Genomic DNA, 22,738 nt, shown 5'->3' on the forward strand with positions numbered 1-22,738 from the left:
TTTGAAAAATATTTCCTTAACCATATTTCCATTCCCATGGCAATAGTCTTGTTAGCTTTTCGGGTAACTCTTCTCCGTGGATGATAAGACGGTGCGACATCTAAAACATATCACACCACCTTTACATAACTATTAAACTAAGAGGTGTTTTCTTAGCATAATATTAAAGTATAATGTTTACTTGTGGCGTAGGTGATTTAGAATTTCCATTTATCTAGAAAAATGTGCTTTCAGAATGTTTTTTAACACAGTGTTTCGCAAGGTTTTTGAAGAAAAAACTTGTCTACGCGTTTTATTTTTTTTTTTGCAGCTGAATTCAGGCACGTGCATAAAATATAATTAATCCGTAGGAAGCGCAATGGTTTAAAGTATTGATGTTGAAGATTTGAAAAGATTTATTGAAATAGTGTGGGAGAACGAGCGAGTTGAGTGAGAAGATCTGCGGGAGTGCTGTCTGGCTGTGCGAGTGGCAGGGGTTATCTCTCAGCCACATGACGTCGTGCGCAGTTGCGGACGAAAAAATAATCCATTCCGCCTCCCCCTGAGAGGCGAGGAGGGAGGCCATAACATGGCAAGGACTGAGGTATGGTATTTGATGACATAATAACATAATATCAGATTATTAAGTTAATTTAAGTTGGCATTTAATTAGGCAAAAAAAAGAATAATACTGATGAACACATGAACAATAACAGTGAGACAGGAAAACCAATTCGGTTAACAATGAAGTTTCATATTCAGAATTAATTTAAATTGACAATGAACACAATGAATATTTCAAGTGAACGAGCCATTATCAAGGCCACAAAAAACAAGTTACACCGGCGAAACAGTGTGCGGTCCCATTTTGCTTATTTGTGTCAAGTACTTTGCCAGTATTTGAAACTCCAAACATAGTAATCAAGTACACCTCATATCCATTTATTGAGGTCTATTTTACTTGACATGCTGCAAAATTTAATGTCCAAATTTGTCAAGCCATCAGTTGTCCTTTAATCACCTTCATTGCTGGAAATTGATTATCACAGTGAAGGAAATCAGAAACAGGACTCGGACATAGTCATTGGTAGTGCTACTACCACTCTAGTAGATTCTCTGAAGCATGAGGATAAGGAGGTATTCTTTACTTCTGTTAGAAAGTTTTGTTCTACAACATGTGACTATATGATACACAAGTTCCCTTTGAAAAGAGATGTTTTGATGCATGCCGAGGTAGCAAACATATCCTCAATCAGCACAGCATCTTTCTCAAGTGTTAAATTTTTTGTGCAACGATTTCCAAAAAAATGTTGGGTGTTAGTGCAGATGATTTGCCTACAGAAATGGACATATTGCAGTCTCAGTTTTGTAGATTTCAGTTACAAAATCTAACCCCAGAAATTGAGCAGGAGGAAAGGATTGATACCAATGGTATTTGGTTGGTGAAATTGTGTCTGCAGATGGCATTCGTAAATATGACAAACTTGCTAAAGTAATGTTGGGTATACTGATAATTCCCCATAGCAACACAGAATGCGAGTGTGTGTTCAGTATGGTCACAAAAACCAAAACTCAGTTTTGATCATCCCTTAGCGATTAAACTTTAGGGAAACTACTGACCATTAAATCATTACAACGTGGATCTTGTTTTGAACACAGTTATAATTCACAACATTGAAGAGGGCCAAATCTGCAACAACAAAAATTAAAGAAGCTCTACTGGAGAACTAAAAGTAAAGTCATATGGATGCATTGTGATTATTTTGTGTGTAGACAGTAACTTAATTTTTAATATATGCTCGTGTTACAAACTTTTAAATTTTCATGCTAAAGTTAGGCCATATTGTAGGATAATGAGCTTAAAAACTGAACAAACAGTGAATTAAGTACCTCAAATTATTTTGTTATTTTATTATTTTGTAACGCCATAAATTCAATGTTTGTGGAACAGCAATTTGAAGAGAGAATTGGTAAGTCTATAACTCAAAATTTTCATTGTATTGAAGAGTGACACAAGTGTAATGTAATTTATAAAAAGGGTATGTTAGTTTCTCGAGGTGAAAGTTAAGTTTCTTTTTATTTTGGGAGAAATTGCACCGGGTGGGGGGGGGGGGGGGGGAGGGAGGGGGAGAGAGAGAGTGTGTGTGTGTGTATGTGTGTTCAATAATCCTTAACAAAATCTCCTGATTTTTGATTTCTGGGCGGTGGAAGGTCTGTCTTAGTCATACCTAAGAGTTTTCTTCATTCCAATTTAAAATACAGGAGAATCCCGTTATAGCGAGCACGGTAATAGCAAGAACACGGCTATAACGAGGTCTTTTTGAGGAATTTACGGCGTGATCGCGTGAAGCGCGCCTTGGTTATTTGTCTGCTATATCTTCACCCCTCTCGTTAGCCACTAGACATCTTGCCGTTGACACCTGTCACATTCTACAGCCTTGCAGTCGCCAATTAAGTGCGTGGCTTTAAAAATAGAATCCCATCCTTTCTTTCTTTTATCAAACTTCCGCTTGGCTTCAAGGCCAAGGTATGCTCGACTCGAATAAACTAAGCCTTTGAATATACATATACTTGTACGCATTTCTTATTATTTAGAAAATAGACAAAATATATTTTTTCCCGCCATTAAACATAACAATGCGCACTTTTTGTTAAAATATAAATGCTCTTAATTTGTTAGGAAATTTTCATTAACGAATAATAACATTGTTTATAACTATCTTAGGGGAAAAAAGTCAGTGCCGTCTTTATATTTGTTGCTAATTGATCACGTTAATAATACACAAATCTTTATAAACTTGTTTAGAATTATTTGTCGTACCACGTTTACAAACACGTCACGTTATTAATTTTACTATCTGACAAATATTAGGCACTACCGTATTTATTTCTGAATCGCTAGGACAGTTTTCTTGTAATTTTGTTTCGGTCAGTTGTTGGGGTATCTGTCCGGGAAGGGGGTGGTGATGGTTTGAGTTTAATCCCAAATTTATTTTCAAAAAAAGTTTACAGGTTTCTTTAAATGAAAAAAGTATAGTTTTCCAGCGACTATTTCGTTTGAGGCGTACATGCGTTGCCGCACTCCTTTTTTTTTGTAAGGAATTAAATCGTCACGCTACACTAGCGCCACCTGTTACCTACATCCCGAACCAACATGGCCACCAGCAGACAGTCCGCGTCGTCAATAGATAGCAGGACAATGCTGTGTTGGCCGCGGGCCAAGTCAAGTAATCGATTGCGGGATGAGATGCTATACTTACGTGGCGTGGTAGGGTATTCTGGTTATTTTGACGCAATCGGTGATCGCATCCATACTTGTGGGGTATCGTTTTAAAGAGAATTCACACATCTGCTCACAGAAATTAAGTTTTCATTGATATAACCTGTTATTTTCCAATTATACAGGTTTAAACACAATTTTTATGCTATTTTCGGTTAATTTTTATTTTTTGGGGGCCAAAATCTGTCCAATTCGGTTATAGCGAGGACACGGTTATAGCAAGGATCATACCCGGAACCGTGACACCTCGCCATAACGGGACTCTAGTGTACTTGCAATATATGTATCTACATATTTATTAGTTTAAAGGATAACATAAAATCATTAATCACAGAGTCTATAGATTTTATTACACAAAAATGTATTATACAGGCAAATGTTGCTATATAAGTCTTTTAATGTTGCATCTCTAATAAAACTTATACGTAATTCACATCTACAAAAAATTGTAATTATAAAGAGTTCATTGTTTTCGTGCCCTATTTGCTTTGCAATGGCAAAAAGGAAATTTATATTTCTAGATAATTTGAGAGCTATTTGGATGGCACTAACTAAAAAACCACAAAACATTCAACTAAGCATTTGGAATGGGTATCTGTTAAGTTATGTTTATAAAAAGTAATTAAGTTACCATGTTTGTGAAGCTTATGATCTGAAGAGGATTTCAAAAACAAGTTATTCACAAATAAAAATTTTTCTAGCACTTATCGATTTAAATTAAACCACACCAACACTCAAGAAGTGCATCATCAAAGTTAGCAACAACACTGTTTTGGGATACGTTAAGTATCGAGTTTCGGCACACACAAAACAGTGCATATGCTGTAACATATAAATATGCAGGTACAAGAGAACGTTTATACGGTGTACAATGTCGAGAGTATACTCAAGAGTCGTTTATGCTCATTCGCAAGCACGGTCACCCCAGGTAGCAGTAAAGTAGTGAACACTGCAACAAGGCGGATGGTTCTGCTGTGTTGTGTCTGCATTACATTTCCTTGCTTGTGCCAAGAAAAACGTTAACACATCCAAAACGTAAGTATTGCACAAATAAACATACAGCTTAAATTACCAAGAGTCACTAAGCACAACTAATGCTCACTAGTGATATACAAAGAAAGAAGAAATGATAAAACCATGACAAGAGAAAGTACTTAATCAATTGAACAAGTAAGCAATAGCGTTACAAGTAGAATGCCCTGAATTTTTCCACAATGACGACAGTCTTGCCTAAGGTTTTGGAATGTGTATTACATTGACTCTTCACGTTCATACAGCCAGATATAATGGCCAAGTGAAGCAGGACTGTCTACTTTACTGCACCTAGGGTCACCATGCTCAGTAAATGAGTGTAACGATTCATCATCACTTACTACTTTCTTTTCTGTATCAGGAAATCATTAAACACAAACTCAGTAAGATGCCGAAGTTCAATGTTCCTTATAACTTAAGACTTAAAAAAAATTATTTTCAAAACGGCCTACAATGTTTGGAAAATCTCTAATGGAAAAAGTAAATTAGTCTTTAAGGTATGGTCAAAATTTTCTTTCTTTTAGACTGTTTAAAATATATCAGTAAACAAATGTTGCAAAATGCAGAAAAGGGTGCAAAATGGGAAATTTGAATTGAACTAGAGCTGGATAGGACCAAAGATAGTGAGTAGTGAAATATAAAGTGTAAAGTCAATGTGTTAAAACCAAAATGGCTCTATTATGATAGGAAAGATGCATGATGAATGAATAAATGAATATTTCAATAATATGTCTGAAAAACTTGGCAGAATTTGATGGGGATGGTTTTGTCAGCTAAATATTTTCATTACAGAGACCTGATTAAAAAAAAAAGCTAATTGTTCTTTGTAAATTAAGTACTAGAAAACTTAACAGATTGGCTGTAAAATAATTAAAATTACATAAAAAAAACCTCTATATTAACCAAATCTTAAAGAAATATTTAAATTTTAAGCTAATTTCAACTCATAACTTTCTACTCTGCAATTGTAGAAGAAAACCAAACCAACATCAAATTCTGCCAAGTCATCCAGATTCTTGTGTAAAAAAAATACTCCCTTCAGGAACATATTTACAGTAGTGTTGGGTCAATTCAGATTCTAAAATCAGCCGATTCCATTGATTCCAATGGTTATCAAAATATTCAGATTCCAATGATTTAGAAACAGAAGCTGGTCGAATCTTCCCCTATCCTATAGTACAGTCTTGAATTTTTTTTTATTATTTTTAACAAAGGCATCAACTAATTTTTTATATAAATATAAAATTTTAAATAAGAATTTTGGTCTGTAATAGATAGGGGCAAGAAAAATTTGCATCTTGCTGTAGATGCTATTTTTTTCTTGCTAATTTACACTTTAGATGCTATTTTCTGTTAATTTCTAGCATAAATACTATTTTAGCTAACTTTCAAAATAAACTCTTTTTTATGCTAAATCAGTTAAAAATGTCAATTCACTTCTAAAAATATCCATTTAAAATCTGACATTACTTCTACATATATTTTGATATTTTTGAAAATCATTGTACAAAATGTTTATTCTTACACTTAGAAAGAAAAAACCCTTCATGTAAACATTTATTTACCAGACACAACTTATATTCATACCTACTTTCTGTTTGTCCAGGACATATGTGCATGTCTAATTATTAATTTAATTATTTAAATTTATGTTTGCCACTAAGACTTATCAGCAATTCAGTTAAAACAAACAAAAAAAAAAAAAAACTCATTCACCATCTTTGCCGTAGAGTTTCTCGTCTCAGAGACTAAAGGTGCATGCTAATAAGACGAAAACAAAAAAGGCTGCACTTTCTTGAATTTTGTTCTATCGGGAGTATGAAGTAAACCACAGCAATACTAAAGGTGCTTGGCGTTTCCCCTAATGTTACACTTGAGCCATGAGGTGAGTTTATGGTTAGCCTTCCCTACACTAGTTTTTGTGACCATAAACTGTGATATTGCAGTGTCTCTTTGAGATGCAGTCAAGTTACATGACTGCAGAAACTGCTGTAAGCACATGCTTTTCTGACCTTTTCAAACCACACATGAAAGTAATGGTTGGTTTATTTTTGAAAATTGCCAGCATTGCACAGCCTCCCCCAGTATTTTTTTCAACACCTTGCACCAGCCAGCCATGATGAAAAGATAACAAAGGCAGGAAGAGTAGGGGAAGCAAATAAACAAAAACTAAGAGACTGGCATTATAATTTTATCTAAAAGGTAGCACTGTGTGAAAGAAATTATAGGCTCTGTGTATTTTAAAATAAACTATCACATTTTATAACCTTCTACTTATCCAGATGAAACGCAGGTTGTTGCTACCACTTTTGCAGTCCTGTATCGCTTTGACTCTACCAAAAAAATTATGTGAATATGTATTACTCTTTTAATAGACCTCTGACAACTTTAGGGATAAGGAACTCATTGTTTTTCATGCATTTCTTCTTAGCAGAGTCAATGTATGTTCAAGTTATTTATGTAACAACACTAAGAAACCAAATACACAAAAGGGCACACTAATAAATAATGCTCAACGTCTGCTATTCATTGCACCAGTTAGGACAGTATTACAACCCCCCCCCAATAAATAATCCAGATGACAGTGCATATGAGAGGTAGGCAGACAGGCATAACTGCTGCGGCAAGTACAATAAACTTTTCCACTTTTCAAAAATTTTCCTAATGAGCATGATTCCACCCGCAGTATACTTGAATATAAGGTATACAGATTCTGTTAAATTGGAAATAACTACTGTATTATGCACTTTTTACTGCATTTTACAACATTTTTAGGTTTGATATAAAAAAATCTGAGTAATATTAACACCTGTAATATGGAAAATTAAGTAAAATCCATGTCCAGAAAAAAAAGTTAAGATAGGAATTTATAAAAAAAAATAATTACAAAATACAATAATTTTGTCCTAAAAAAAGTATTGAGTTGATCATATTTCTGACAATTTTTTAAAAGTGATTAAAAAAATTTATTTTGACACAATTAAAAGGTCAATTAACCACTGATTAATAACTGTTCTTGATGAACTACTGTAACATAAACCAGCTTTGATTACTGAAATTGATATTTTAACAAACCTATCAGTACATCATGCTCATCTGGGTCAGTACAGAGGTAGCTGCATTACGCCGATGAAAAAGTTAACACTATTTTAGGGACAGAATTTTATGTTAGTTACAATTAAAACAAAATAACACAGATGTAACTCAGTATACATGAAATAAAACAAATTTCCAAATCTCAATAAAAATCACAAAAATAATATTATTTAACAACAAAAATTCATTGAATGGGCCTACCATTATTTAAGTATGTAGTTTTTAACATAATTTACAGAACTTTGATTGTGAAAATTAATTATGTTCTCAGATTGAAAATGCACCTCGTATTACCTTGTAACTCAGAAATTGTACATTTCAAATATGAAATCATGCTAAAAATAAAACCATATATCTTGGCTCTATTTTTGATGCAGACAAAATGGTTCCCGTCAACACACAACAGTAGTGACAAAATAGTAATATGCAATCTCTATTACTAGAATTTTAGACTATCCTAAACAAATGTTTAAATGTTGGAACAAAAATATTTTTAGGTGCGTAAGTTGGACACCAGAGGTATTTAAACACAGTAAAGAAAAAAAATATTTCTTAAAAAAAAAATAAAACTTCATGGAAATAAGTTAATTTCAAAATTTGAAAATAAATAAAAGATATTAAGTATGTCTACTAACTTTCCAAGACCAAATATTCCATTGCAGTGAAGTAAAATGTATTTGCAGCCACATGTACACACACTTAGAAAAGCACTAGCGAAATGAAAAAAGCTATTTCAAATAATACTTCAACCAGTCTCTGAGCACAATGTCCACAAAAAAAAAAAAAAAAACTATGCCAAACACATACTCCTTAAACCCAACATGATTCTTTTAACCATCAACACCCTTCACACACAAACTTGAATCAACAATTTCATTCATTCCATAATAAAAAAAATGCAATTGGGTAAAGTTTCATTATTTTACAATTCCAAATTTCACATACGTACTCTGCGTTTAAAAACTATTTTCAGTTTATCTTTCCGAGACTGCTTTGCAACCACTTTTGCAGCCTTCACAGCAAAGCTTCATGGAATAATCTTGGACCGCTTTCTTGCGATGGCATCTTCCACTGCCTTCAGCTGCTTCAGGAGTTCCTCTCGTCTCGACGTAGCCTTCTTTGCTGCAGGCTTTGATAATGCTGCCATCTACAAGCACAGCATTGTAACATTATACATGCTCCGTCCTGTAAGTGTACGTACCTGATTGCTAGGCAACAATCTCAACTAACTAATAAAAATAACTTTAAAAATAATAAAAATAACTTTAAAAATATCAATGAGTCATAGAATAGAATACACTTACATATGCATGTGTAAAAGGGATTTTGGCGAAAAAAAAAAAATAACCAATTTTTTTTAACAATTTTACTTGTGGCACACATTACTAGGTGAGCTGACGATAATGGACGATTGCTGGCACTGAGGTGCAACAATAAAAATAAAAATGTATTTGAGTAACTTTCAAATATAGGTAACTGTTGATGTCTATATTGGTTTTAAATTCTATATCTAAAATATTATTTGCATGAAAAATAACATCTGCAAATAAATACTTTCACTCACGTACTAGTTAAAATTCAAAACTTTTAATTAAGGAATTGCACTGTAATTTCAATTACAAAATTACTGTTCTTTTTACATTGTTATGTGCCCCAAATTTAAAATATATGGCACAAATTTATTTTTCACCTAAATTCCCTAATGTAAACTTTGTTAGCTCATTGTTCATCCTGATCAAATCTTCCCTACTAGAGTCCCGCGACGCTTTCACAGCGATGCAACCGATAGCCCGATGTGATTTTGCCAAGCTAGTATTAGACATAATTTTTCTTCCCGCCTCAGGCCACAAACGTGACCAGTAACAGTGTGCGGCTTCGTTACCGAGAGTGCTTTATTCAGCATCCTCCCAGGGCAGCCCACTTCCCAGAGCTCAGCTTCAGTTAGCAGCTCCAGTCATGCCCCATTATGTTCCAGGGCTGTCGGGCACGTATCGGCATTCGCCCTAAGACATTTCTCACGAGCTAGCAGATACACCCTCCATCTTTTCCAGGAACTCCACTAAGTGCATTGACCGGGGTCTCCAACCCCGCCTTTTGGCGAGCCGGGATCGAGGTTATTTCGCTAGCCGACGAAAGGCCTGCCTTTGCCATCTCATGGCAAAAATGACAACCACTTAACTTTAGTTCCGTGACCTCCACTGGCAGCCATCACACCTCTAAATCCCTTTTAGCCCGACAGAGCACGAACCAGATGGGCCCATAAGTGCCAGACTTACGCTAGTCCCTCTTGCGGGACTTTTGTGAACTAACCCTGAGTCTGTTTCAACTGCAACCCGACGAAGCGCGCTGCCTTTTGGAGCGCGAGTGACCTCCGATGCCCCTTAAGTTAGGCTACCAGCCAACTTGGATTTTTTTTTCGTCGGCCCAACCTCCAGCCAATCAGAGGCCAGTTCCCTCACTTTCTGGGCCTCCGGGCCCCTAACACAAGTTCTTAACAACATGCAACACTATAGATTGATTTGTCCTACTCTCGTCACCATGGTCGCATTTCTTAGGTGTTTCTCGCCCGCGACTCCAATCGGAAGCAGTATCGCCGCGACTAAGTTAAGGGATGTAATACCATGTAGTCTGGGAGCGATCCCTAAGTTTTTTTATTTTATAGTTTGCTAGTCGCTTTATTTCGGATTACTAGGTAATCTCAATAGCATGACTCGCGCGTGGCTACTGCGAGCACTAGTGCAGCTTCAAAGGGAGTGATTTTCTTCATTCCACCCCCAGAATGGTGAGTGGAAAATTCTATTCTTGACCACTGGATTCGTTTGTTTTGTTCCGTTGGGGTCCAAGAGATGGTGTAAGAGTTTAGGTTTTTCTCCGACTCAAGCCCATCACGAAATTCAACTAAATTTACATGCTGGCTTTTTACATGGACATGAATTCTACGCGTCTCTCCCGCTTCTAGTTGCCGCCAGTGGACAGTCAACGATAAGATATTGTTAATTCAGAATATACATAGTCCCCCAACTGGTTGGGCTTATAAATGTTTAACTTTATACAATGCTATTTAAATTATGTTAGTTTTTGTGAAAGCTTGATTATATCGAAAAAAAAAAATGTTAGATTTATATTCCAGGTAAAATTATCTGTTTTTAATTGATAACTTTTGACGGCCCGGGCCCCACTTTTAACTTTAATCTGTGTATTCTTGAAATTCTTGAAACTATCAAAAGAAAATAATGAAACCCATAATTAACAATAAAAAAGGGTAAGCTTTAAGCAAACATCTTTTTTATTTCATCACATGCACATATCAAGAACAAAACTAAATTTTATTTCACAATGGGGGGACAATCTGTAAACCAGAAATTTTCTGGTAAGTTGAATAAGATAAGCAGAAAAAAAGCAGCTTGAAACCACTGCAAAAAAAAAATCCCTAACTATTTGAAAGCATACATTTTTTGTTTAAGGATATATAACTACAGTAAACTCTCGATTATCCGTGTTAATTGGGACCTTCCGATGTAGAATTCTATGAGTACAAGCAAAGGCTTTGTATACCGTGTCCCAGCTTATTGGACCGTAAACAATACTGGCACTGTGTTGCCACCATCCTTCTCCTGTCCCCTTTATTGCTACAGGAGGGAGAGCGGCGGCAGTCCCAGCTCAGCATCTCCCTCCACCCTTTTAACGACCTCTTATCTGGGGTCACTACAAAATAAGTGTCTGAACCACAGCACAATATTATACACCTTTTTTTCCCCCTTCCAGCTATTGCATTTTATTTTTCTACCTCGCGCGGCAAGATATTTTTTCTTGTTAATTCCGCCTATTAAAATTAAGATGCACTTTACAGTCATAACTACGAGTATGGGATACTACGAGACCTTCGAAGTTACGAGAGTTTTGAAATGCACCGTCAGTTTGACTACGTAAATAATAATCCTAAACTTATCTGGTTATTACGAGTGCTTCCTTGTTGGCTCTTTCGTAAGAAAGAGTGATTTAAATGGCATCTTCAAACAAGGAAAAATACTGTTAGTTAGAAGGAAAAAAAGGTTCATGCAGTAAACAAAGGCTGCAAAGCGAGAGAGGGCCGTGGCTATGCTGGCGCCGGGGCTGTGGACCATGACTCGCACCTAGCTGTCCAGAAAGAATGATGGCTGTTGTTGGGTGGGGGTTTTTGGCGTGGGGGTTTTTGGCGGAGGAAGGGGTGTCTGGTGGCGAACAACATACTCCCTTTCTCTCTCTGTCTCTCTCTCGCTCGGCATTTTCAAGAAGCCCTCCCCCTCCCATTGTGATACTGGCTGCTTCGGCCGGTACAGGGGAAATTCCTAAACCACCCCCCGTGTGTGTGTACGTGTGTACGAGAGCCTTGTTCCTTTTGTGCGTGTGTGAGACCTCGTTGCGTGCGTGTGCGTGGGTAGATGTTTTCATGCTTTTACATTTAGAAGGCCCTGCCACACTGTCTGATCTACTAGCAAACTGAAAAAGTTTTTCTTCACTTTTATTAATGTCTCGCACGGTTTGGATTACAATTTCATATTCCTGTACTAATTTCGCGGAAGTTTCTCCTTTTCTTAACCTGTCCACAACTTCTAACTTCTCTGCTATTGTCAGCACTTTACGTGTCCTTTTACCAGACATGATTACAAAAACAAATGTGCCTGGGAGAACTGATGTAAATAACTGCATGAAAAATGCCTCTTCCAGCCGTCAGGAGTGTGGGAAGGTAAAAGAGGTAGAGGGACTTTTTTTTTAGCGTGGCGGGGCGCTTTGAAAAGAACGCTTGAAAAGAAAATGAAAGGGGGGGGGGGGGGGGGGGGGGTTAAGCCGGAAGCAGCAGTCAAGGCATTCCTTTTTGGTTTAAAATGTGACAAATTGACAGGTGAAGATGGCGGGGAACGAGGGTCTGAAGGGTCAGCAGTAAAAAAAAAAAAAAAAAAAAAAAAAAAAAAAAAACATTTTTTTTACAACTTCATAAAAAAATCAAGCACGGATAACCCGAAAACCGGATAATCCAGGCCCGGATAATCGAGAGTTTACTGTACTATGTAACATGAAAAACCATGAACAAGTATTGATAAAGTTAAGCTCATAGGTTAACAAAATTAGTCACCCTAGTGTGCATGCACAGATGAATCGTTAAGTCTGTACATATAGCACAGCGAACGAGTCCCATACTCAAACACAGGCACACTGCCTATACATGAGCATAAGGCAGTAACGATCAGTAAGACAATGTTTCAAGTAGGCAGTGTACGTCAACATGGGTAGATGTAAGGATGTGACAGTGGTCAAAGGGGGCAATTGTGTTTGGTTGTGCCCATGGCCATATAGTGCATGAAGTCGCTGTATTTGTTTTTTTTTTCGCAGCAGACTGCCCAACGTGTCTGCAAACAGTGGTGTACTACAAATGGCCACGAAACACATCATAATTGTGGTCGAAAAAGACCCTGACAGAAGGACCGGAGACACGTTTCATGGCTTGTGAATCAAAGTCGCTTCCAAACCTGACAAGAATTGCTGCAGTCAGTGAATAAAGGTCCATCCCAACCTGTTAGCAAGAGAACATTTCAATGAACAATTTAAGAAGGTTACATCGCAACAGGCCATTGTTCACCCAGGCACATAAAGCTGCAAGTCTTCAATGGGCTAGATATCATCTAGCATGGACAGTAGCTGACTGGTGAAACATAAGACTGAGGTGGGTCTGTGATGTTTTGGGAGTGTTTTTCGTATCATGAATTGGGGCCACTCACTGCGGTGACCAGTAACATGAACCAGCAGCTTTATTTAAACATTCTGGATAATCAGGTGTAGCTTTTCAGTCAACATCTGTTTGATGAATAGACCCCGATTTTTAAGACAATAACAGCAAAGTTCATTGGGCTGGATGCTTATGTGACTGATATAATGAACACTCCCCCACCCTATTACATTTCAACTGGCCTGCAAAATCATCTTACTTGAACCCCTCGAAAATTTGTGGACATGAAACAGTGGGTAAAACGCTGACATCAGCATTCCTGCAATTTGGTGGAATTGCGCTATCAAATCCTCAGCGAGTGGCTTAACATGGATGCAACGTACCTGCAAAACCTTGTGGACTCACTTCCTAACTGAATCCAGCCGGTTATCAAGTCCACAGGCGGAGTTACACTGTATAAAATGAAGCTTGTATTGATTTCTCCAGAAATGACTGTTTTTGGTCAGTGAATGTAGGATTTAAAACTATAATGAAAAATGTTGGAAAAAAAAATTCCCCAGTCTTATTATCTGGAATTAATTATAACTGAAAAACTAATACTCACAAACGCCTAATAAATCACAACACCAACACGCTTACCTTGGCCGCCATCGCCTGGTCTGACAGCACAGAGTCTTCTGCAGGGCGCTTCTTACCGGCCAGCGTTGCCACGCCTCTCTCAGCTGCAAACAATACAAAAACTTACAATTCTGCTCACAAAATTTTTTTTTAAAAATTTAGCACTTTCTACTTTTTTTTTTGGAAGGGTTGCTTTTCCTTGATCCACACTAAACTACAACCCTTCAAAATGTAAGGAAAAAGGGAAGCTATGGTTAAAATTTGCAATTAATAAATTTACTAATGACACTTTTACTATATATAATCTGCATTGGAAATTTGCGAAAATACAGGCTACCATTTAAATTACAATTGTGTAAACTTGATATTGAAGAATTTTGATTTTGAGAACATTTTCAAAAAAAGTACTAATTTAAGAAGTGATAAGGGAGGGGCCAATCAAATCCTCAGTATTCCAAAGATACAATATTCAAGGAAAAAGATTAGAAAAAAAATATTTGAGGAAAGAAAATTCAAAAATTTAAACATTAGCATTGTATACAGTGTTTTCTCGCATAATCGTAGCACATTGTATACTAAAATCAAATTTAAAACATAAGGGTGCGACAATTATGCTGGAAATTTTTTTTTTGTTAGGTAAAGTTATTCATAAAAACAAAACCCGTTCATGAAAAGTACGTATATTTAAAAAAAAGTGGATTATACAAGAGCACGCCAAACAATTTATATTAATAATTCATGCAACAAAAACCTTTCTTCAACTTTAAATCTTTAACTGTGAAATTCGACTAAAGTCGAATATATAAAATATTGCTAACTTGCGACATGCGACTTTTGTCGAATAAAGTGATTTCTCTATTTGCGGCATGTTTTTGAGAAGTTATTGTTTTCTCTTTGGTGCTGCAATCTTCAGAATCGATATCTCGATGCTGTGAGTTTTTTTTTTTGCTGCGGAAACCAATATTTATTTACCGTAACCTCGTCATCTATTGTGTTTATTTTCCTTGTAATCAACAATGAATGGCATTGGGATGAAGAAGAGGTTTGAGTTGACGCAAAGTGAATGTTATGATATTTTATTTGCGGATTCAGATTCTGAGTTTGAGTGTTGTGTTTCTGAAGATGAAAAGGAAGAAAATGAGCATAATAATATTACTAATAACGAGTTTGAACATTCAAGTGATAAAGACAGTGATGCGAGTGGTAGTGATGGCTTTTCACAACAGCATTCAGAAGATACCGAAAACACAAAACCTGAAAGTAGTAATGACTGGATAACCATGGACTCTGAAAATATGTATGTTTGTCTTGACTGGTGTAAAAAATCACCATTACATTCATCACTAAAACCGTTAACCTCAAACGATACAGCAGTAGATTATTTCTACAAATTTTTTCCTAAGTCTATACATATTTAGTTGAGTGTCTGACCAAACCAAATTGTATGCTTAGTATCCCCTCGTTCACGTTATATGGAGTGGAAAGAATGCACTCCCGAGGATATACAGGCAATGACAGCCATTGAAATTGGCATGGGCTTCTGTCGCAAAACATCAATTGAGCAGTATTTTTCTGAAGCGTCTTGGCTGAATTCTACGCCAAATTATGCCAACATTATGTCTCGTGACAGGTACCAAAATCTAAGAACATTTTTACATTTTGCAGACAACAATAAACAGCTACCAAAAAATCACGAGAAATATGATCCTCCATTCAAAATTTGTCCCATCTTTGATATTGTGAAAAACACGTACCTGGAAGAATTTGAACCTGGTCGTAGTTTGTCGGTTGACGAATCAATGCTTCGATTCAAAGGGCATCTCTGGTTCAAGCAGTACATGCCTTCCAAACCTTCCACAAAATGGGGAGTGAAACTTTGGTCACTGTGCGACAGTGAAACAGGTTTCTTGTTGAGGTTGGATGTGTATGTAGGCAAAAGTGGGCTGCAAGTAAATGCTGATACCAGTTTAGGGTTGGGTGAGCATGTAGTTAGAAATATTATGTTGGGATTTGAAAACACACAACGTATAGTGTATTGTAACAATTTCTTTTCAAGCCCATCCCTGTTCCAGTTTCTCCGACAAAATAACATAGAGGCTTGTGGAACAGTTTGAACGAACAGGCGTGGTATACCAGTAGAGTGTAAGCCCAGTATTTGTAAATTGAAGAAAGGTGAAAAACCAAAATTTTGGTTGAATAAAGAGGAGGGAATGATTAATTGCACATGGCAGGATACTGGGAGGGTCACTCTTTTGTCTACTGTTCTTGACAATGATTTGACTGTAGTGAATGTACGAGCAAAAAATACAGACAATGGGTACAGAACAGTTGCTAAACCAAAGATGGTTTTAGAATATAATAAAAAAATGAAATGGCGTAGATCGTTTTGACCAACTGTCTTCATCATACTCATATTACCACAAAAACAGGAAATGGTATCATGTGCTATGGCACTTCATTGTTGAAGCTGCCTTAGTAAACAGAAAAATAGCGTACAATATGTCACGTGATACAAAAATGTCTGCACTACAGTACAGGAATTGTGTAATTGAGAGTCTTTTGGAAGAATATTGCAGACCACCATCAAAAAAGAAAGGACGTATTTGTGCAGATATTATTCCACTGACCAGACTGAGTGAAGAGACATTTCATTGGCCTACAAATTGACAAGAAACACAAGCCAAACTGCATTGTGTGCTCCATTATGCCTTACCAGTATAAGCAAGGAGGAAAGGGCAAGTGTAAATGTAAGCAAACCATATACATGTGTAAAAATTGTCCTGAACATCCCCCACTGTGCCCTGTACCCTGCTTTAAGGAATAACATACATAAAAGAACTACAGATGTGTCTGTTCTTGTATGTGTAAAAATGTGTAAATATTTAGTGTAGTGTGCAACAGCAATTTTCAGTTTCTGAGTTAAAAACAATTATTTACATTGCAAGGTTCTTTCCACAATTTTCGTACTGTCTGGGTAACACAGAAAAAATTGGAGAAGTACCGTATTTACTCGCATATAGGTCGCCATCGCAGATAGGTCGCACCCATAATTTGAGGTCTTGAATTTGGTATTTAAGATTCCCCCCCATATAGGTCGCACCGGTAATTCATTAACGCGCTGTGCGCCGTGCAAGGAGAAAGGTCATTGTACTCGATCAGCTGCTGTTACGGGGCGCCTTCTGGCTCTCTTTGTTCACTGAGCTGCGCATGCGCAGTATAAATCACTCAACGCTCCGCCCAGACTCGTGACCTTGCATCAGCAGCCAGCCAATAGATGCGAGCTTAGCGGAAAAAAATATAAGCTCCACCTCCCGTGTACCAGTTTTGTCCAGTTCTAATACCAGTTTATTGGTATACGCACCAGTTTTCTCGCTGCCGTGACACGTTCAAGTTTACGTTCATCTTGATGTCTTGATACCAATAATTAATTAATTACGATCCCCAGAAATAAATTGTTAGTTTAAAAAATATGCGTCAACTGTACAATACTTCCGAAATTATAAAATACGTATAAAACCTTTACCAAGACTCCGCTCATTTTATCTTGTGAAGTTTGTCTCGTACCAGTATTTCGGCTAAGTTGTGACATAAATACAGTATCAGAAATTAACAATCAGCCACGTTCATACATTCGTGAGTTTACGTTTTTCCCTCGTGCATTTTAGATTGTCTCCTGCTATAATTACTCGGACTTTTACACGCCTAGGCTTATATTATTACATGTTTAAAAATAAAAGCAACTTTTCATGTTATAAAATATGTATATTTTGCAATTTAAAATGTTCATTGCCGACTATAAACGTTACGTTTTTTACGATGTTTTTAGGCCTACTAGCTAATTTTATCTACTCTTAAAGTACCCACAGTATTTTCTGATTGTTTATGGTTGTTACGTGACGTAAATAGCGGGATGGATTCAATTTTTGAGACGTAATTTGCGTGAAAGTATGTATTGTATTGGACTAAATGGGAACTAAACGGGACCTGAAGAATATAGTGCAAATAACGGAAAAACGTAAATAACGGTAACGTAAATAAGGGGTTTCGCTGTATGTGTACATTGCAAATAAATTTGCCTATACCTATATAAACTACTTTTTCGCATCTTAAAGCAAAATATTGCAAAAAAAATTCCTCAAAAATTTTCTTCACATATAGGTCGCACTTCATTTTTTCCCCATCAAATCTGGTAAAATTGCCGCGACCTATATGCGAGTAAATACGGTATGTATATGTAACAATGTGTAAACCTTTTTATGTAATGTGTAAAAAATATTTTACAGCAATTTCTTTAAATGTTTCTGGTATCTAGGTACTGGGTAGTAAAACAACTATGTATTTTCACTCCAATGTTTTTCTCTCAATTTTTACACTTTCTCATATGTGTATTTTTTCTAACAATGTGAAATGTGTAAATATTTTATATAATGTGTAAGCAAGTTATAAAGGATTTCTTAGTTAAACTTAAGTAAAATATACTTTTCATGAAGGTTGTTTTAATTTTAGTTAAATTTTAAACTGGTACACAAAAAAACTGAAAAAATTAAAATTGTAAAAAAATTGTGTAAACATATGTAAGAAATTTTAATTTTTTTTTACACTTTTTACTACATTCTTATGTTTAATAATAATAATAATAATAATATTCTAAGTCTAAACAAAACTATTCATACTTTTTTCTCTCAATATTTTTAACACTATCTGGGTATAGGTAGATGACAATTATTTATCCCGCAGCGAAAGAGTTAAATAGAAAAACAAAATCTGTGACTCGAATGTAAGCCACTTGAATCTGTGCCATGAACTAACGCGTAACTATCATCATAGTACACACTTACCACAAAAGAGTGCAGTCTATTAAATGTAGTTAACTCGGCACGTTGCATGAATTGGCGAGATATCGATATTCAACTATATGTGCGCACTCTATACGGGAAGCAACATAACAAACTTGAATGATACCAACTAGCGCTGGCATTTTTATAAGCAGTACACCGCAGCGATGCAGACAAATAGATGAAGGTTATAACGTTTCAAGAGTCTTTAAAAGAAAATTGACACTTTAGACAACTTCGTATTTCCGTTAATTAAATAAGTGGTAATGTCCAAATAAATATTAGATTTTTACTTTAAAATACGTTTTATACGGAAAAGATACCTACACAAAGCGCTCGGAATCTAATAGCGGGACCAAAAGCATCATGAAACGTTTACACGAGAAATTTTTTTTATCCAACTTTTAACGCCCTAATATATGGGTGCAACGATTATGCGTGTGTGACAATTATGCAATAAAACAAGGAAATTAAAAATAACTTCATTATTAATCTCTAAAGTTGTAATCAAAGAAATGTTTGTATCAGCCACCAGCTACAATGCTCTGAAGTTGTTTGTTTAGCACTTAAGGGAACATTTTTCACACAAAATGAAATTGTTTGCATCCTGGACAAGTAAATATTAGGAATGAACCCGGTCAAATCCTCAAATCTTCAAATTTCCAGTACAGTAAAACCTCATTTTTACATACCCGAATTCCAAATATATTTATTAGGGTTGTGCGAATGTACGGTATACCGATACCGAAATCGAAAATTTGCTACTTTCATTTTCGATTTCGGTAAGAATTTCATCTGTCGAAGTTCGTTTTTAGCGAAATATTTCGAGCCAAACGAAAGTTCAATAGCTTACCGAAGTTCGTTTGGTCTAGTTGAAAAAGAACTCGTAATTTAATAAAAATGTACAGTAAAATACCGGTACAATAACGTACCTTATTATAACGTATATTTCACTTTAACGAATTTTTTTTCAGTCCCCGCCAAAAATCGTATCTTCGCCATGCAAAACGGTTTCAGTTTAAAGTATCATATTTTCACTATAACGTATAAATTCTACTAGTAGCGTGGCATTACTACACCAAAATTTACTTAAACTGGTAAATATTTTTCCAGCTAAATGATTAATGTACTAGAACAAAGGTATACAAATACCACCGCAACGTATTTTCTAACCTCTAAATTCTCAAAACAAAGTTAACAAACAGTTGCGCGCACAACCATAGATTATACCGTACGTAGTATGCGACGTGAGCAACACAACACCATTCGATACATCGAAAGACGGAGGTTTGAGAGAAGTATTAATTATTTAGACCAAAGTGTTACGCTACGCTAAAAATACTGTTTGATGTCTGTGCCGGGATTGTTTATTGTTATTGTTGAGTTTATTTTCAGGTTACGTTATTTAGACACCGCATTGTATTTGTGCTACAATATGAATGATCTTGGAGATAAAAAGAAACGAAATCAATTCACGCTTAAGGAAATAGTGGATATACTCAGAGAACTAGACAAGGGGAAAAAAGCAAGTCGCAGTTGCGAATACATATGGCATTGCGGCTCTCCTGTAGCTATTTTTTTAATATATTTTTTTCTCTTTGTAAAGATATGTATGCATGTTTCAGTACTTAGTACAAAAACTTGAGGTACCTGTAAGTACTTAGCACTGAAATTCTACTGTAATGTCTTTTTATGATTTGCTTGTTATTACTAATAATGTAATAACATTTGCAGATCATATAAAGACATTAATTAGAAAAAGATTTCCATTAAGATTAATTTACGTGGTGATGAAAAAAACTCACGTTAATGAAAATACGGTAAAATCATGATTTGAACAAACATGGCAGATAAAGTAAACAAAATTCAACCGTGATTACAGTAGGCCTAGGTATCAAAACAAAATCATGCAATATTTGAAAAATTACCTGATTCATTTGCTTTCAAACAGTAGTGTAGGTACTATATTCGTAAAACATACATTCCAGAACTGTTAGTACACTATTTAGTATTTACCATATACACATAAACAAAGAACTTACCTACTTTTATTCGCGCACAGCCAAACAAAAACATTGGCGTCTGCTTTATTTAAATTTTACATACTCTGACTGGCATATAAAATCCTCATAATATACAGCCAATTAGACAAAGAGGTCAACAAGTCACTGCATGTAATGACCACTTGGCAGCAACCATTTGTTATGTTTTGTTTTGACCATGTCCCTTGCCTGGTCTACAGCTTCCTGAGCTAGCCATGTGTGACAGTGGTGCAAGATGGCGACCGTTCCGCAGTATTCACGTATTTTTTCATCAGTACCATGCACGTGATAAATATATAATAGACTGCGACATTACGACTGTAAAGGAAATAGTCTGTGCGCTGAAAGATCTGAATTGATTCTTGAAATATACGAATTACATGGGTCTGTGTTGTGTGGTCTAGGGTGGATGTTGATTATATTAAATAGTAATATTTATATATACATCAAAAGACACCAAAATGATTTATGTAATAGAATTTATTACTGAAGAGCAAATTTTGGGGCACTTTTTTTCTTTGTTAATTAAAAAATTTCGCTTAACTTTCGTTAAGAATATATTTATCTCATAGAAAAATTCATTTTCGTTTCACTTTCGCGAAACTTGATAAATTTTCTTTCACTTTCATTTCGTGTGGATAAAGTCACTTTCGCACATCCCTAATATTTATTTTACTTGCACTGTAATTTTCCATACAGTACTAATGTATTACTGACCCATTTTATGTGAAAGCAGTTCCCATAATTTATGTTGCAACAGCACTGCATTTACTAGCAAACCATTAGAAAAGTTTAGACAGAACAAAAAAGCTGATAGCAAATAGTGTGAAAATAATTTATTATAAGTTACTGCCTGCGTTTGTGGTCACGGCTGCTTCGTTTTGTGTTGTAAACAACTCACTTTTTTTTGGTGCCATTTGTCATGGTGAACCATATGGCAATGAACCAAAACTTTGGTGATGTGAACATGAAAATTAAGTTCATTTTTATATCTCTCCTCTTTAATGTATTATGCATGAAAATTAAGTTGTATAATCGGGTTTTTACATAAAGAGTGGATTCCTATGCTCTTATTAAAATAAGTTTTAAAGCAACGTACCAAATACCTATAAATATGGAGTTATCATGCATTTTCGGCGATGTTTGTTTTAACTTTACAGCACTAAATTTTCAAACATTGCATCCTACTCTTTTTCCCCATAGATAAAGGTTTTCCTAAACATAAACAATCACTGTGTAAGTAGTTGAGTTCTTTTAATAGAATTATTTCCAATAAAAAGCTGAAATTAATTGAATGTTATCACGTAATTATTATTAATGTCCATAAAAATTTTGGAAGAAAATTTCATCACAAAAAGTGGACAGTTTAAGTTGCTTCAAAATTCAGATCTCTTACTCATTAACTGAAATATTCATTTTCAACTTTAAGAACAATTGTGAATAATTTCTAGATTTGAGGGATTTTTTTTTTTACCACGTGAGATAATGAAACTTAATTTAATATAAAATAATAAGCATCTCTGACAATTTATTTAGTGTAGTGTATACCTATTTGCTTATTGTTTCCCAACATCGTGAGAACAAAAACTAGTTTTTAACACTTCCCCTCTTTTTTACACTTTCCCAGTTTTTACACATTTTTTTCCTGGTTCCTTGAGATATGTGAATATGAGGTTCTACTGTATTTGATTGATTTGAGATTCTAAGAAAACAATTATAGGAAAATATTGGGGGTAAAGTAGTAAATTCAAAAATTCAACACCGACAATTAAATATTTTATACAACTGACAATTGATTGTCTTTAATAAAAATGTTTGGAAATAATTACATACTTGACTTAAAATGGCGCAATATCAGCAATACCCTGAAATTGTGCAAGCAAAGTTGCGGATTATTAGCTATATGCGGAGCGACCCTCATCTAGTCGTCTCAGCTCCCAACCTAATGACCGAAGTAACATACTGTATAAAACAAAGCATACAACACTTTTCCTAACAAATAGGAATGTGTCAGTTCCAGTACTAGGTCCCACCAATTCTCAGTAATCAAACAAGCACTTGTATAAAACAAAGCATACAACACTTTTCCTAACAAATAGGAATGTGTCAGTTCCAGTACTAGGTCCCACCAATTCTCAGCAATCAAACAAGC

General features: G+C 35.5%; 1 protein-coding gene across 5 annotated transcripts in view; it reads right to left on the bottom strand.

Moving 5' to 3' along the window:
• Window positions 1-3,587: 3,587 nt before the first annotated feature.
• Window positions 3,588-22,738, bottom strand: part of LOC134540247 (zinc finger CCCH domain-containing protein 18-like) — a 173,137-nt gene continuing 153,986 nt past the window's right edge. For all 5 annotated transcript variants that reach the window (XM_063382899.1, XM_063382872.1, XM_063382909.1 and 2 more), the window contains exons 13-14: window positions 13,731-13,813; window positions 3,588-8,534 (exon numbers count right to left, since the gene is read on the bottom strand). In XM_063382899.1, the coding sequence (XP_063238969.1) occupies window positions 8,415-8,534; window positions 13,731-13,813 (203 nt within the window). In that variant the 3' untranslated portion in view covers window positions 3,588-8,414. The remainder of the gene's footprint in view (window positions 8,535-13,730; window positions 13,814-22,738) is intronic.

The sequence above is a fragment of the Bacillus rossius genome, chromosome 1 (assembly GCF_032445375.1).
Source record: "Bacillus rossius redtenbacheri isolate Brsri chromosome 1, Brsri_v3, whole genome shotgun sequence".
Lineage (NCBI taxonomy): Eukaryota > Metazoa > Arthropoda > Insecta > Phasmatodea > Bacillidae > Bacillus > Bacillus rossius.